The sequence below is a fragment of the Rhinatrema bivittatum genome, chromosome 2 (assembly GCF_901001135.1).
Source record: "Rhinatrema bivittatum chromosome 2, aRhiBiv1.1, whole genome shotgun sequence".
Lineage (NCBI taxonomy): Eukaryota > Metazoa > Chordata > Amphibia > Gymnophiona > Rhinatrematidae > Rhinatrema > Rhinatrema bivittatum.
The window spans coordinates 755,297,735-755,315,026 of record NC_042616.1 but is presented as its reverse complement, the minus strand read 5'-3'; the positions used below and the strand labels follow the sequence as shown (position 1 = coordinate 755,315,026).

Sequence of the window (17,292 nt, the reverse complement as noted above, 5' to 3'; positions counted from 1 at the left end):
CCAAGACCATCTGAAAGGCCACAGGGTCATGGTCTACACGGAAAATCAAGTAGCAATGTTTTACATCAACAAACAAGGAGGGTCTGGTTCATGGTCCCTTTGCAAGGAGACCCTGCAAATATTCGAACACGCTCACAAAAATTGCATACATCTACAAGCAACTTACCAGGAGTAGCAAACACAAGAGTGGACAGGCTAAGCCGGAACTTTCATCCTCACGAATGGGCACTCAATACAGAAATAGCCCAAGACATATTCATGCAGTGGGGGGGCGACACCTTCGATAGATCTCTTTGCAATGGAAATCAATGCTCAAGTTCCCAAATTCTGTTCGATAAGACCAAGCCATTTCAGGATCGCCCAAGATGCTTTCCTCATTCCGTGGACGACAGGCCTCCTATACGCTTTTCCTCCCATACCACTCATAACAAGGACAATTCAGAAGTGCATAGCAGACAAAGCTCAACTGATACTCATCGCCCCGGCTTGGTCAAGGCAACCATGGTACAGTTTCCTTCTCAGACTATCCATCATGGATCCAATTCGATTACTGAATCGCCAGGATCTTCTCTGCCAAGATCAAGGGACGCTTCTACACCCATTAAACGCATCTCTCCACTTGACAGCGTGGAAATTGAGAGGCTCCTTTTAACAGAACAGGGAGTTTCCACTTTGGCACAATTCATTTTGTTAGAATCTAGGAAACTCTCAACCAGGAAAAATTATAGCTATAAATGGAAACGCTATTCTACCTGGTGCAATTCCAAAGGGATACCACCATTGGACTGCTCACTTGAATTGCTCATCGATTATCTGCATACACTATATGTAGCTGGTCTGGCAACATCATCCATCAGAGTTCATCTCAGCGCCATAGGCACCTATCATAGACCAGTTAACAATATTCCTATATCCAATCACCCCTTACTATCTCATTTCATCAATGGGTTAACTCATCTTTGTCCTCCAATTGCTAAGCCTCCAGTTCCGTGGAATCTTAACATAGTTTGAAACAGCTCATGCTTTTCCCATTTGAACCCATGGACTCGGCACATATTAAATACCTCACATGGAAAGTTATATTCCTGGTTGCAGTAACATCGGCACGAAGAGTTAGTGAATTACAGGCCTTGGTCCATTATTCACCATATCTGCAGTTTCATCATCAAAAAGTGGTTCTCCGAACTCACCCTTCTTTTCTGCCAAAAGTGGTTTCTCAATTCCATCTCATCAAACCATGGAATTACCCACTTTTTTCCCTATACCTCATTCAAATGATAGGGAAAAACTACTGCACACACTAGATTGTAAAGAGCCTTAGCATACTATAAAGAGAGAACAAACTCGGACTCCCGTGTTTCTCAACTCTTTGTCTCCTTTGACCCAAAGGCACCTGGATTACCGGTGGCTAAACATACCATCTCCAGCTGGATAGCGCAGCGCACATTCTGTTACGACAAACAGAAACTACAACTACGTTCAGAGCCTAAAGCTCACCAAGTCAGAGCAGTAGCAGCCTCATTGGCACACCTAAAGAATGTGCAACCCATAGACATTTGCAAGGCAGCTACATGGTTATTGCTTCATACCTTCACATCTTACTACTGCCTTGATCAACAGGCAGCCACTGATCCGAAGATAAGGCAAGCAATCGTGCAATCTCTATCCTCCTGTCCAAGGTGACCGCCACACTGTTAATGATCACGTACAAACATATAAATCAGAAATAACGTGATCAGGAGCTTGGGACTCCCATGACAGCATGGCTAATTCAGCCCTGCTATCGAGGGGAAAAAGCAAGTTTGCTTACCGTAAATGGTGTTTCCGTAGATAGCAGGATGAATTAGCCATGCTGACCCACCCTCCTTCCTGGCAGTCACCTAATCTTCGACCACACTACAGCTTAATCACAGACTGAGGAGATTCAGTTACTTTCCTGCGCGGGAACACACGCGCAGCTGCAGAGAGCAAAGCTCTAATCTCTGCTTTGACAAACTCCACCTCCCGGACCTGATTGACAGATCCCATGACAGCATGGCTAATTCATCCTGCTATCTACGAAACACCGTTTACAGTAAGCAAACTTGCTTATATTTCATAATATACGCATTCTTTTAAAATTATCTTTCTTTCTTTCAGGCCCTATGCTTATGCCTTTTACTCAGAACAACCAGATAGCGCTGGCCATAAATATGGCCCTTTCAGCTCCGAGGTTAGTAGAGACATATTTTATTTAAAATGGGTAATGAAGCACAATTGTCAGCTATTCTGTGTATTAGGGGAAAAATCTGTTAAATTAATTCTTCACAGGTGAGGTGTGTTTGCAGTGGTAAGGAAAGCTGTCTTTCTTTTGGTAGAATAGAAATAAGGATCAAAAGACAAACTGTAGGTGATACCTTTTTTTACTTTGCTTATACTGGTAATAAAATTCTAGATGGCCTACATTAACTTTTGCATTTCCTCTGCCTACCTTCTCTGTGACTTCTGGGAACCCAGTGCCTAGGTGGTAGGTTGCAGACATTCTTCTGCTGTCTAGTCTATTGTACAGTGAAAATGGAACATGCAGTTCACAATACCGGTGCGATATGTATATTATATTTATTTATTTATTTATTTATTTATAACTTTTTCTATACCGAAGTTCAGGTAACAGAGTTACTTATCACTCCGGTTTACATTGCAACAGATATAAATATTAAACAATGACAACAAGTGTCTTACAGAGAACAGGGAGAGACAACTTGGATAACATAACTGGGAACAAGAACATTACAAACTATTAATGCGAAACAAGTCCATGGAGAGGGAGATTAGCTATTGGTGTCGACAGTCTGTGGGAATTGAGGAGTACTTAGTAAGTTATGGGAATGCTTGACCGAATAGCCGGAGGAAGAAAATTCCACTGTTTAGGGCCTGCTGTAGATAGAGCTCTTTTACTTAATGATGTTTTCATGGGAGGCGCGTGTAGAGTTCCTCTTTGTGCTAATCTTATACAGGAACATCGGTATATATAAATAAAAATAAATATATTCCCTCCTCTGTTTTCTGATATTAGCAAATGAAAGAGAGGAGAGAGGTGAATTATCTCATGTTTAGTTTGTTTCCTCTTTTTTTTTTTTTTTTTTTTTTTATTATGCGCAAAATGGTCTGCCACACCAGAGGCAGTTGATGCCACTTTTAAAGTACCTAGAGCTGGGGCAGGAGTGAGTGGCTTTGCCTCTGCCCTAAGAATTTTGCCAGGACCATTGGAAAGGGGTAAGTAGGGACCAGAGAGGAAACTCCCAGGACCCGGAGGGTTTTAACGAGAGAGTGGGAGGAGTCCCAGGCAGGGTTAGATTTATGGTGGGAATTGGGGGGGGGACACACGAAAGAGCCAGCCAGACCTAGGGGCTGATTTAAATTGACAGAATAGGGGTAGGGGGTGAATCCTTGGCCACGGGAAACCTGTGGGTGGGTTTTTTTTTGGTTTTTTTTAGTTTGGGTTATTTTTGGTTTGGTAAAGGAATGAAGCCAAAAACTCCCCAAAACATTAAATGAACCAAAAAATAAACCCTCGTGAAATGTAAAAATGAACCAAACTGAAAATTTTGGGGCTGCACATTTCTAATGCATGTTTCTATCAGTACATCTGAAAAGACAGTTGCATTAAAATATTAGAAACAATTTAGAGCCAATGGCCTGACTTTTTTTTTTCGTTTCTTTTTGCCTTATTACTGCTGCTTTCCATTTTAAATTAGCATATTTTTATATATTTTGTGTATCTCTATAAGTACAATAAGGTCATTAAATCAAAGGGATGTTATCTTTGTAATATCAGTAACTAATAAGGTAATGAATGAAACCTTGGGGCTTCAATTGTTGACCCATCAAAAATGGACAACTCAGACTTAGAGCAAGTGAACAGTAAGAGTATTTATTTATTGAAAGGATACCAAAATTGATTAACTTGTTGAGTCTATTAGTAAAATAACTGGGGTAGTGGGAGTGTGGGAAAAGTAACTTCCAGTGGGTGAAAGTGTGTATAGGGAAGGGGTCAAGTATTGGTAATGAATAAGAGGATTTTTTTCTGTTTTATAAATGAGTAATTGTATTTGGAATTGAATTATATCTCTGATGTATTGCATTTAATTATGCTACACTTCAAATATTGTATTTTTCTGACCACTTTTTTTTTTTTAAATCAGATGACAACTCCTCTGAAAGAAATTGATAGAATTGTAGGCCAATTAATGGATGGTCTGAAACAGATGAAGCTGCATCGATGTGTCAATGTGATTTTTGTTGGAGATCATGGTAAAGCCTTTTGTATGCACTCTGAAATAATAAATGGGATGGTGGAATGCTGCAGATGAATATTTGACATAATTTATTAAGTTAACATCTAACTGAATATCACCTGAAAGTTATCCAAAGAAGTGGAAATATTTAGGCATACTTGACCATCTTTATAACAAGTGCTATAGGTCAGCAGTTTTGTTTGCTTTGATGGTTTTTTACAGAAATCTTAAGCTAATTACTTAAAGTATTGCACCAAGTTTAATGCTAGGGAACGTGACTTCAATCAGTTATAAAATGGGTTTTTATAAAGAGAAAACAAGATGATAACCATTTTGTTTGAATTTAGATTACAATAAGAGTTTTAAAAAATTTCAGAAACTATAGAAGCAGAAATCCCTTATTGGCTTCTCTCTCTGCTTCCCTCTCCTCCCAGACTATGGCTACAGCTTCCATGAAAGACTGACCGGATTAATCTTTAGTTCTCCATTATTCATGCTGTACTTAATTGAATTTTAGGACTCTGCTCTATCCTGGTTTTCTTCTTACGTATCTCATTGTACTTTTACTATATCCTCTGGTGGTGGTTCCTCCTCTGGTGTTCTGCTATTGTTCAGTGCACCTCAAGTGCTCTGTCCTGGGCCATCTTCTGTTTTCTCCCAGGACAAGCAGGATGGTAGTCCTCACATATGGGTGACGTCACTGGACGGAGCCCTATCACAGAAAACTTTTCTGTCAAAGTTTCTAGAACTTTTCACTGGCACACTGAGTATGCCCAGCATGCCATCATCCCTCGAGCCACAGGAGTCTCCCTTTAGTCTCTTTTTGTTTTCTGCGCTGCAGTTTGCCTCACGGTTAGGAGCTCTGTGAGACTTCTCAAACACTTTTCCTCATGGAAATATCTCAAAAATGTCTTCAGAAAAATATTCCCTCATAGGGGTCTCCCAACGGGATATATATTTTATCCCAGGACAAGCAGGATGCTAGTCCTCACATATGGGTGACGTCACCGAACGGAGCCCAGGCGGGAAAACTTTCTGTCAAAGTTTCTAGAAACTTTTGACTGGCCTTGTGAGGCCACTGAGCATGCCCAGCATGCTATGATATTCTCCGCTCTTTCGTTCCTTACGGATGCGGCATTTGACCTGGTCCGGACAACAGCTAAAGGGATTTCATCCTCCGTAGCCGCCAGGAGGCAGCTCTGGATCCAAAGATGGTCGGCTGATGCGCCTTCTAAAACCCGCCTCACCAGATTGCCCTTCAAGGGCTCTTTTCTATTTGGCAGCGACCTTGATAAACTGGCCAGTGCATGGGGCGCCTCTCCAGTGCCCAGATTGCCGGAAGATTGGTTCCGAAGGGGCCAGCGTGCCTTTCCAAAGCCCTCCAGGGGCAGGAGTTCCCAGCGTTTCGTTCCTTACAGGGGTCGTTACCAGGCACCACGTCCTCCGGCCAGGAATCAGTCCTTTCGGACCAAGCAGCGCAAGAGGGGAGCGGGCCCGGGCTCGGGTCCCGGCCGCGCCTCCCAATGAGAATCCACCGATTCATCTGGGGGACGGAGCCATAGGGGGCAGGTTGACCCTCTTCTATCCCAGATGGGTCGAGATTACATCGGACCAGTGGGTTCTCGCCGTTATCCGGGAGGGATATTATCTGGACTTTCATCATCTCCCTCCGGACAAGTTTGTGGAATCTTCGTGTCCCATACACAAGAAGGCAGCATTGGAAGCTACCCTGGCAAGGCTCCTGTCCTTGAAAGCCATCATCCCAGTACCTGCCTGGGAAGTGAATTCTGGCCATTATTCCATCTATTTCATGGTACCCAAGAAAGGGGGTACCTTTCGGCCTGTCCTGGACCTCAAGTCGGTCAATCGATACTTACGGGTCCCGAGGTTTCGCATGGAAACTCTACGCTCCGTCAAGGCCGCAGTACAGCCAGGGGAATTCCTCACGGCATTAGACCTGCATATCCCGATCCATCCGGATCATCAGCGCTACCTACGCTTCAAGGTTCTAGGCCGCCACTTCCAGTTTCGGGCTCTGCCCTTTGGGTTGGCGACATCGCCACGGACATTCACCAAGGTGGTAGTAGTAGTAGCGGTGGCGCTCAGGCGGGAAGGAATTCTGGTCCATCCCTACCTAGATGACTGGCTGATCAGGGCAAAGTCTCGAGAGGAGAGCCTTCGGACCACCGACAGAGTGATAGCCCTTCTGGAAAGCCTGGGCTGGGTTATCAACCTCGGCAAGAGCTGCCTACAGCCTTCCCAGTCACTGGAATACCTGGGAGTACAGTTCGACACCCGGGCAGACACGGTCAGTCTCACCACCAAGAGAACGTTGAAACTTCAGCAGCGTATCCAGTATTTGATGGGAGCCAGTCGACCTACCGCCTGGGATTATCTGCAGGTTCTTGGTCTCATGGCATCCACCCTGGAAGTGGTGCCCTTGGCGAGGGCCCATATGAGACCTCTACAACACGCTCTGCTCTCTCGCTGGAGCCCCCGTCTACGGACCTACTCCACGCATTTACCTCTACCAGCCCGAGTGCGGACCCAGTTACGGTGGTTGTTGCAGTCCAACCACGTGAGCAGGGGATCGAAGATGTCCTCACCCACGTGGATTTTGCTCACCACAGATGCCAGCCTAAGCGGCTGAGGCGCACACTGCGAAGAACTCACCGCACAAGGGCGGTGGAACAGAGAAGAGTTGGCGTGGAACATCAACCGTCTAGAGGCCCGGGCTGTCCGATTGGCATGCCTTCAATTTGCCCACAGACTGCAGAACAGAGCAGTCAGAGTGATGTCCGACAACGCCACCACGGTGGCATACATCAATCGTCAGGGCGGAACCAGAAGCCGATAGGTATCTCTGGAGATCGCCCCTCTGATGACTTGGGCAGAGGTGAATCTTCAGGACATCTCCGCTGTCCACATCGCCAGGAAGGACAATACCACAGCAGACTTCTTCAGCAGAGAAAGCCTAAATCCGGGAGAGTGGCAGCTCTCACCCACGGCCTTCCAGATGATTGTGGATCATTGGGGGTTTCCGGACATGGATTTACTGGCAGACAAGTCCAATGCTCAAGTACCCAGATACTTCAGCCACAAGCGTGACCCGTGCTCACACGGAATCGATGCCCTGGTTCAGCCATGGCCTCCAGGGACTCTACTGTATGCCTTTCCTCCGTGGCCTCTGCTAGGCACTGTCATCCGCAAGATTCAGAGACACCGGGGCCTAGTCCTTCTAGTGGCGCCAGACTGGCCAAGACGACCCTGGTACGCGGACATGAGAAGACTACTGGCAGGGGAGCCCCTTCCCCTGCCTCCTCTCCGGGACCTTCTACATCAAGGTCCCATTCTTCACGAGGATCCGGCTCAATTCTCTCTTACGGTATGGCCCTTCAGAGGGCTAGATTGAAGAAGAGGGGTTACTCGGAGCCCGTGATTGATACCCTCCTCCGAGCTCGCAAGTTTTCCACATCCCTCACATACATCCGGATCTGGAGAGTATTTGAAGCATGGTGCGACACTCACGGCACCAATCCACATGCAACCACAATCCCTATTGTGTTGGATTTCCTGCAGGATGGCCTTCAGAAGGGTCTCTCCCTCAGCTCCATCAAGGTTCAGGTGGCTGCGCTGTCTTGCTATGGTCCCAGGAGGGATGGCAAGACCATCGCCAAGCACCAGGATGTTTCTCGCTTCCTGCAGGGAGTCCAGCATATTCGTCCGCCACTGAAGTGGCCTGTACCTTAGTGGAACCTCAACCTTGTTTTGGATTTCCTCGCGGGATCCACCTTCAGACCCCTTCGGGGCCTGTCTCTTCGTTCCCTCACTTTGAAGATGGTATTCTTGCTGGCTGTATGTTCAGCCCGCCGCATCTCAGAACTACAAGCATTGTCCTGACGTGATCCCTTTCTCAGAATCACTCCAGAGGCTATCCATCTTCGTACGGTTCCCTCCTTTCTACCTAAAGTGGTTTCACAGTTTCATCTTAATCAAACCATATCCTTGCCTACCACGGCGGGTCTGAAGAAATCTGAAGAAGGGCGTTTGTTACGCCATCTCGACATTGGCAGATTGCTGCCCAGATATTTGGAACTTACACAAGACCTACGAAAGACGGACCATCTGTTTGTCCTGTACAGCGGGAAGAAGCTAGGTGAAGCGGCCTCGCGGCCCACCATCGCCCGCTGGATTAAAGAAGTTGTCAGAGCAGCGTACGTAGAGGCCGGGAAGTCTCCGCCTCTACAAGTCAAGGCTCATTCTACCAGAGCACAAGCAGCATCTTGGGCAGAATCCAGGATGCTATCGCCTGCGGAAATCTGTAAAGCGGCGACTTGGTCTTCCCACCATACCTTCTCCAGGTTCTATCGTCTGGATGTTCAGGCCGGGGAGGACTCTGCATTTGCGAGGGCGGTACTACATGGGCCTCAGACAGCCTCCCGCCCAGGCTGGGAGTAAAGCTTTTGTACATCCCATTTGTTCTGAGTCCATCTGGCTACACGCCAGGAAATGTTGGGATTACTACCTGATAATCCCCTTTTCCTTAGTGTAGACAGATGGACTCAGCATCCCGCCCAGCTGCCTGCGTACATGGGTATCACCGATTCAAGGTAAGCCATGTCATCTGTTTCCATAAGAGCGTACACTCTACCAGGTGTCCACGCCTTCCGGTTGGGAATGCTGGCGGTCTCCAGCTACTATCAATTGGTCAGGGGAATCCTGTTTCACTTTTTAACTGAGCGTCAGTACACACATCTATAACAGCTTTTGCAAGGAAGATTACTGAATAGCTACGCTTCCTGTGGGGATATATACGCCCCCGTGCTGACGTCAGATCCGTCTCCAACTGCTGGCACGCGGATACTATCCCATTTGTTCTGAGTCCATCTGTCTACACTAAGGAAAAGGGGATTATCAGGTAGTAATCCCAATATTTCAGACCTATTAGTAAAAATTTGTAACCTATCTTTAAAATCATCCATTGTACCTGAAGACTGGAGAATAGCTAATGTAACCCCAATATTTAAAAAGGGCTCCAGGGGCGATCCGGGAAACTACAGACCAGTTAGCCTGACTTCAGTGCCAGGAAAAATAGTGGAAAGTGTTCTAAACATCAAAATCACAGAACATATATAGAAAGACATGGTTTAATGGAACAAAGTCAGCATGGCTTTACCCAAGGCAAGTCTTGCCTCACAAATCTGCTTCACTTTTTTGAAGGAGTTAATAAACATGTGGATAAAGGTGAACCGGTAGATGTAGTATACTTGGATTTTCAGAAGGCGTTTGACAAAGTTCCTCTTGAGAGGCTTCTAGGAAAAGTAAAAAGTCATGGGATAGGTGGCGATGTCCTTTTGTGGATTACAAACTGGCTAAAAGACAGGAAACAGAGAGTAGGATTAAATGGACAATTTTCTCAGTGGAAAGAAGTGGGCAGTGGAGTGCCTCAGGGATCTGTATTGGGTCCCTTACTTTTTAATATATTTATAAATGATCTGGAAAGAAATAACGACGAGTGAGATAATCAAATTTGCAGATGATACAAAATTGTTCAGAGTAGTTAAATCACAAGCAGATTGTCATAAATTGCAGGAAGACCTTGTGAGACTGGAAAATTGGGCATCCAACTGGCAGATGAAATTTAATGTGGATAAGTGCAAGGTGATGCATATAGGGAAAAATAACCCCTACTATAGTTACACAATGTTGGGTTCCATATTAGGTGCTACAACCCAAGAAAGAGGTCTAGGCGTCAGAGTGGATAACACATTGAAATCATTGGTTCATTGTGCTGTGGTAGTCAAAAAATCAAACAGAATGTTGGGAATTATTAGAAAGGGAATGGTGAATAAAATGGAAAATGTCATAATGCCTCTGTGTCGCTCAATGGTGAGTCCACACCCTGAATACTGTGTACAATTCTGGTCGTCGCATCTCAAAAAAGATATAATTGCGATGGAGAAGGTACAGAGAAGGGCGACCAAAATGATAAGGGGAATGAACAGCTCCCCTATGAGGAAAGACTAAAGAGGTTAGGACTTTTCAGCTTGGTGAAGAGACGGCTGAGGGAGGACATGATAGAGGTGTTTTAAAATCATGAGAGGTCTAGAACGGGTAGATGTGAATCGTTTTTTTACTCTTTTGGATAATAGAAAGACTAGGGGGCACTCCATGAAGTTAGGATGTGGCACATTTAAAACTAATCGGAGAAAGTTCTTTTTTTACTCAACGCACAATTAAACTCTGGAATTTGTTGCCAGAGGATGTGGTTAGTGCAGTTAGTACAGCTGTGTTTAAAAAAGGATTGGATAAGTTCTTGGAGGAGATGTTCATTACCTGCTATTAATTAAGTTGACTTAGAAAATAGCCACTGCTATTACTAGCAATGGTAACATGGAATAGACTTAGTTTTTGGGTACTTGCCAGGTTCTTATGGCCTGGATTGGCCACTGTTGGAAACAGGATGCTGGGCTTGATGGACCCTTGGTCTGACCCAGTATGGCATGTTCTTATGTTCTTAAAATGGTGTCTCTCGTCACCCTACTTCCATACCGCAATAAGTAGGTTGCCTGTCTCCTCTAAGCTTTCTATGTGCTTCATGGTGAGTCAACAATATTACAATCCCAAGCTCTGCTGGTTGCTCCAGCTTCGGCAACTTGGGTATTTCATTAAATCACTAGCAGTGACTGCTGTTTCTCTACGGAGTAAAACATCATTCACGCTTTTCCTTGCATGAAGAGCTGCATAACAACAGTCAATCCAAGCAAGGAGCTCTATTTTCTTCATGACTCACTATAAATCTACTACCTGGGATTGCTGTTAACTATCATGAATCCCATATAGAACACTTCTGGACACCACAGTCACAACGACCTTCCTGTTCAACAACCACGCAGACATTCTAACAAATTCCTATATATATCTCTGTGCGCATACAACATAACCTCAGCCCCTCAATTCTTTCATTGCTGGGCCACAGGAGTTTCTCACCATGCACTTTACTCATAGGTCCAGATTTGCTATGAGTAAGATTCAGTGAAATTTCAATTCTCACAGGACAAGCAGGATGGTAGTCCTCACATATGGGTGACATCATCAGGATGGAGCCCAATCATGGAAAAACTTCTATCAAAGTTTCCAGAACTTGACTAGCCCCTACTGGGCATGCCCAGCATGGCACCTGCAGTGATCCCCCTTCAGTCTTCTTTTTTCCACGCTCCAGTAGCCTCGCGGTTTAGGAGCTCTGTGGAGATTCCTAACAGGAATTTTCCTCACGGAATTAACTAACGTTAAATTGCCCCACAGGGGTCCCTCCTCTAACTTCTCTCTAGCCGCGGTACTCCGGTAGGTTTTTGACTGTTTTCCATCGATTACCGTCGAGTTGTCCCTTGCGGCCTGCTGGTCGTCATCCATCCCGCGGCTCAATTTTTTCTATGGCCATGGTGTCGGGGTTTCGCTGGTGCCCGGACTGTACTCGCACCATGTCTATCACAGAACCCTCATGGTGTCTGTGTAATGTGTTTAGGCCGAGAGCATGATGTCCTGGCTTGCACCAAATGTGCCCTCATGATACCCAAAGGTCGCAAGGCAAGGATGGAGAAGATGGGACTCCTGTTCCATTCTCACACCCCGACGCCCTCCATCGCATCGACGTCATCAGAACCGGCACCGTCGACGTCGCACCAGCATCGACTGCCGTCCAGTGACCGACCGCCATCGACGTCTTCACGGCCATCGGCACCTGTAACTCCCCCTCAGGATCGAGGGGATCATAGGGAAAAACATCGCCATCGGCATCGTAAGACTTGGACCGTTGAGGGAGCGAAATCATTGACCTCGCCACTGTCGAAGAAGCCCTGTCCAGGAAAGGCACCGACCGTTCCTGCGACCGGGTCATCGAGGCCACCCTCACCTGATCGGGGTTTGGGATCCGCGATTCCGCCTGTAAAGGTGGTCCCTCCGGCTATGCCTCTGCCTCCCTCTTCTGTTCCTGAGCCGGGGCTGCTTGCTCCATGTCTCTGAGAAGAACTGGACCGGCTGGTCCAGGAGGCCATTGACAAGGCGATGCAATGACTCCAGGTCCCTTCGGCACCGACACCGGCTCCGATTGTGGAACCAGTCATCGTCCCGATTCCAGCAGCGCTGGCACTGCTGCTATCCCGGATGGAGGCGCTCATAACTGCCCTTCCACCAGTGATTCCCGGGTCTCCGATGGCTCCGGTGCGCTCCACGTTGACAGCTTCATCGGGAGGAGAAGCACCGTTCCGCATCCCTCCTTCGGGAGTTTTGCCTCAGCCATCGATGCCAATTTGTCCCTCGCCACCGATTCATTCATTAGGGGCGATACGTACGTCGGCGCCATCGATGCCTTCAATACCGGCACAGATGCCCTCCAGGCCAACCACGGTGCCCCCGGCGATTCCTTCGATTTTCCTCGGAGCCTCAGCCGGGGCCTTCGGGTATCCAACCCCTTTCTCGTCCTACAGGTCAGTCTGCTGATCCTTATGACACCTGGGGTGATGATACTTCTTCAGACACTGATGACTTACCTTCACCTTCCTCTCCTACTAAAAGTAGAAAGCGTTCTCCTCCAGAGGACCTTTCTTTCATAATTTTGTGAAGGAACTGTCTGAGTTGGTCCCTTTTCAGCTTCGACAGAGCGGGATGATAGGCTCCAGATGATGGAGTTGCTCCAGTTCCTGGATGCCCCTAAAGTAATCACTTCCATTCCCATTCATCAAGTTCTTCTTGACCTCCTCAAAAGAACTGGGAAAACTCTGGATCCATTGCCCCAGTCCATAGAAAAGCTGACACTACCTATTTAGTACAGTCAGCCCCCGGCTTTCAAAAATCTCAGCTCGACCACCACTCAGTTGTGGTAGAATCGGCTCAAAAGAAAGCAAAAAGGATGAAGCCTCACTCATCTACCCCTCCTATTAAGGAACACAAGTTCCTAGACAATATTGGTCGACGAGTGTTCCAAGGAGCCATGCTCATCTCCAGAATTGCTGCTTACCATCTGTATATGACCCAATACAATAGGGTCATCTTCAAACAGATACAGGACTTCTCTTAAACCCTGCCTGAACAATTCAAAGACCAGCTTCAAATCCTTGTCAGACAAGAACCCAGCCTCCCAATCTTCAGGAAAAGACTTAAGACCTGGCTGTTCAAAAAGCATTCCCGGACACTGATTAACCCTTGCAGCCTGTTGAACTACCTCCCATTGTAAAAATGTTAATTTAATGTAAATATCTTTATCTAATGTTATCCTCTCCCTTTCTTCTCTACTCCCAGTTCTAGTACCTTGTTATTTGTAACTGCTTCCTCCTCACTAATAGGTTACTCATTTGTTCTTTGTACACCCCTGTTCTATGTAAACCGGCATGATGTGATTGTATCATGAATGCCGGTATATAAAAATTTTAAAATAAATAAATAAATAAACAAGGGGTTTGAAGCAGGAAAGCATGAGATAAGAACAGCTTATGATATCTTCGACACCGCTACTAGAGTGTCTGTAGCTGCTATTTCGGCAAGAAGATGGGCCTGGATCAAATCTTCTGACCTTCGCCCAGAAGTACAAGACAGGCTTCCTGACCTACCATGTGTAGGAGTCAATCTGTTCAGTGAGCAGATCCAGCAAATAGTGGCTGAATTAAAGGACCATCATGAGACCCTTAAACAGCTCTCATCGATACCTTCCAGCTTCCCCTTAAGACAGCCCTTCAGGAAGTCTACTCTAAGAAGTCATTCTTCCGTCCAAGGAAGTACTATCCTCCACCAGCAAGGCCCCGAACTACGAGACCTTATCAAAAGCCTCAGCCTAGCCAGGCCCGAAAGCAAAAGCCACAAGCAGCTCCCCAGCTGGTTTTTGACTTTCACTTGGAGAGCAGCCGTCTGATTCCTCTGCCAAGCATACCAGTGAGAGGTCGATTGCCACATGTTGTAAAAGTGGCACAATCAATCACAACCAACCAATGGGTGCTAGCAATCATTGCTCAGGGTTACCACCTAGACCCGATTAACGGTAAACCCCTTCTGAGTCAGCTTACCATGGATTATCCACTGATCAAGCCGCCTCTATTTTCACTAGTCATGGAATGGAACCTATATCTTATCCTTATAAGTCTCATATGTTCTCCGTTCAAGCCTTTCCTTTTCCTCTCATTTCATAGTTTTGCATGGGAAATTCTTTCCCTCATAAATGTCATTTCTGCCAACAGGGTCAGTGAGTTCCACAACTTTTACATACTTACCCGACCCTACGTTCCTCCGTGACCGAGTGGTCTTGTGTATTCAACTTCATTTCCTTCTTAAGGTAGACACAGCATCTCACCTTACTCAGAATATACTCTGCCCACTTTTTCCCAACTCCTTGGACTGTAAACGTGCACTTGCATTCTATCTAGACCGCACTACACTCCATAGGAATTACACCTAACTCTTTCCTTCTGTGGCAAAAGCCAAGCTGCGAGTTCCAGTGGGCAAACAGATCTTTTCCTCCTAATTGACGGTCTGCGTCTTTTTCCTACCAACAAGCAGGCATTTCACTACAGCACCATGTGTAACCACACATGGTGCTGTAGTGAAATGCCGCTTGTACATATTTGTAAGGCTGCGACCTGGAGCTCTCTCCATACCTTACAAATATGTACAAGCGGCCAGTGCCGCTTGTACATATTTGTAAGGCTGCGACCTGGAGCTCTCTCCATACCTTCGCAGCCCATTATTGCTTAGGTAAGGCTGGCCGGCATGCTTCCATGTTTGGCCAGTCTGTCTACTCATCTTCTTTTCGGTTTAACTACCCAACATCTTTCCACCAACGCGTTAAGGGTTTCAGGATGTCCTCCTTGCCAAATTCCACCCCCCGTCTTTGCGCCTTTTGCATGTCTTTGGGTGCATTTGGTTTACTCTCGGGGCATCCTCAGCTCGGTACTCACTCATATGTGAGGACTACCATCCTGCTTGTCCTGTGAGAAAGCAAATGTTGCTTACCTGTAACAGGTGTTCTCACAGGACAGAAGGATGTTAGTCCTCACGAAATCCACCCGCCAACCCGCAGTGTTGGGTTCGTTACGTTTTATTATTGTAGTTTCGCTTGCGCTTTTTCCTATAAGACAAGACTGAGGGGGGAAACACCTGTGGTCACAGGGATAATTGCAGGCTGAGCATGCTCAGTGCACTCAGGGGTACATTTGTGCAACTTGCGCGCGCCGAGCCCTGTGCACGCTGCCCGTTCCCTCCGAGGCCGCTCCGAAATCGGAGTGGCCTCGGAGGGAACTTTACTTCCGCCTCCCCCCACCTTCCCCTCCCTTCCCCTACCTAACCCACCCCCCGGCCCTATCTAAACCCCACCCCTACCTTTGTCGCTCGAAGCAGGCGTAACTTTGCGTGCGCCGGGCCGGCTGCCGTTGCAACATGTTCTGGTCTGGGGGCTGGTCCGGAGGCCGCGGCCACACCCCGGAACACCCCCGGGCCGAAACCATGCCCGCAGCATCGCCCCCGGATGACGCGCCGACTGCGTCACGCCCCCCCCAATGACGCGCCGACCACGTCACACCCTCTGACACGCCACCCCAAGAAAGCCCCGGGACTTACGTGCGTCCTGGGTTTTGCGTGCGTCGGAAGCCTATGCAATATAGGCTCGGCGTGCGCAGGGGCGTTTTAAAAGGGTTCCGCGCGTAACCTTTTAAAATCTGGCCCTCAGTGTGCCAGTGTCAGTCAAAGCTTTATAGAAACTTTGACAGAAAAGTTTTCTGTAACAGGGCTCCGTCCACTGACGTCACCCATATGTGAGGACTAACATCCTGCTGGCCTGTGAGAACACCTGTTACAGGTAAGCAACATTTGCTATACTGTTGGTTTCCTGAAGAAGATTATTATAGTGCAACATGTTGTTTATATGTTATCTATTTTATTTTACTATATTTGTTATTAGTTTTGAGTTTTAATTTGTGTGTGAGTGTTGTTAATTCACATTGGATAGTTTTGGATTTGTGGACTATAAGATTTTTAAATAAATGGTCACAATTTATTTATGTCAAAGAATGGCACCATTTTGGGTTACATTAGCAAACTTTTAAATCTGTTTTCCTGTTTAGATTTTAATTCTGTGTGTTTCACTATAACTTAAATGTGTTTTTCTTTCATAAGGACTGGAAGAGGCTACTTGTGAGAGGACAGAATTTCTAAGCAATTACTTATCAAATGTGGGACGATATTATTTTGGTACCTGGAACCATGGGACGTATTCGTTCAAGATTCAGCAATAACCCTAAATGTAAGATTACTGTGTAAACATTTCTATTTCAACATAAATTTTGCTTTGTTGCTTTAAACATGTTTTGTTATTCTCCCAGGACAAGCAGGATGGTAGTCCTCACATTGTGGGTGACCTCACTGGATGGAGCCCTATCACGGAAAACTTTTCTGTCAAAGTTCCTAGAACTTTTGACTGGCACACTGAGCATGCTATAATCCCTGTAGCCGCTGGGGTCTCCTTTCAGTCTCTTTTTTTCTGTGCTGCAGTTTGTCTTCGGTTAGGAGCTCTGTGAGAAGTTCTCACACAAATTTTCCTCATGGAAAAAACTTGAAGATTACTTCATTAAAAAGTTCCCCTCATAGGAGTCTCCCATCGCGATAGTTTTTCATCAACTCGATGAGTAAAGTTCACTGTCCACGGTCGGTTCCTCCCCTACCTTTTTCGGTGTCCTCAGGCCATCGACTGTTTTTGGGCCTTAACCTCTGCCATCATGGCAAAATATTTCCAAAAATGTCCGGAATGCCACCATACCATGTCGATAACCGACCCACATGATGTCTGTGTGCTGTGCCTCGAATCATCACACAACGTATCTCACTGCCCAAGTTGTGCCCAGATGACTTCGAAGGGTAGTAGGCTCGCCCTCGACAAGATGGAGACCCTGTTTAAAATCAAGCTGACTCCATCGACGTCCACCCAATTGTCACCGGCAGGAGCATCGAAGAAATTAGTCATCAAACCTTGCCGGGA

General features: G+C 46.4%; 1 protein-coding gene across 1 annotated transcript in view; it reads left to right on the top strand.

Moving 5' to 3' along the window:
- The window catches only part of ENPP2 (ectonucleotide pyrophosphatase/phosphodiesterase 2), a 639,793-nt gene that overhangs the window by 264,189 nt on the left and 358,312 nt on the right, over positions 1-17,292 (top strand). Inside the window, 4 exon segments of the mRNA XM_029591948.1 lie at positions 2,140-2,212; positions 4,185-4,293; positions 16,434-16,492; positions 16,494-16,560. Of these exon segments, the coding sequence (XP_029447808.1) occupies positions 2,140-2,212; positions 4,185-4,293; positions 16,434-16,492; positions 16,494-16,560 (308 nt within the window).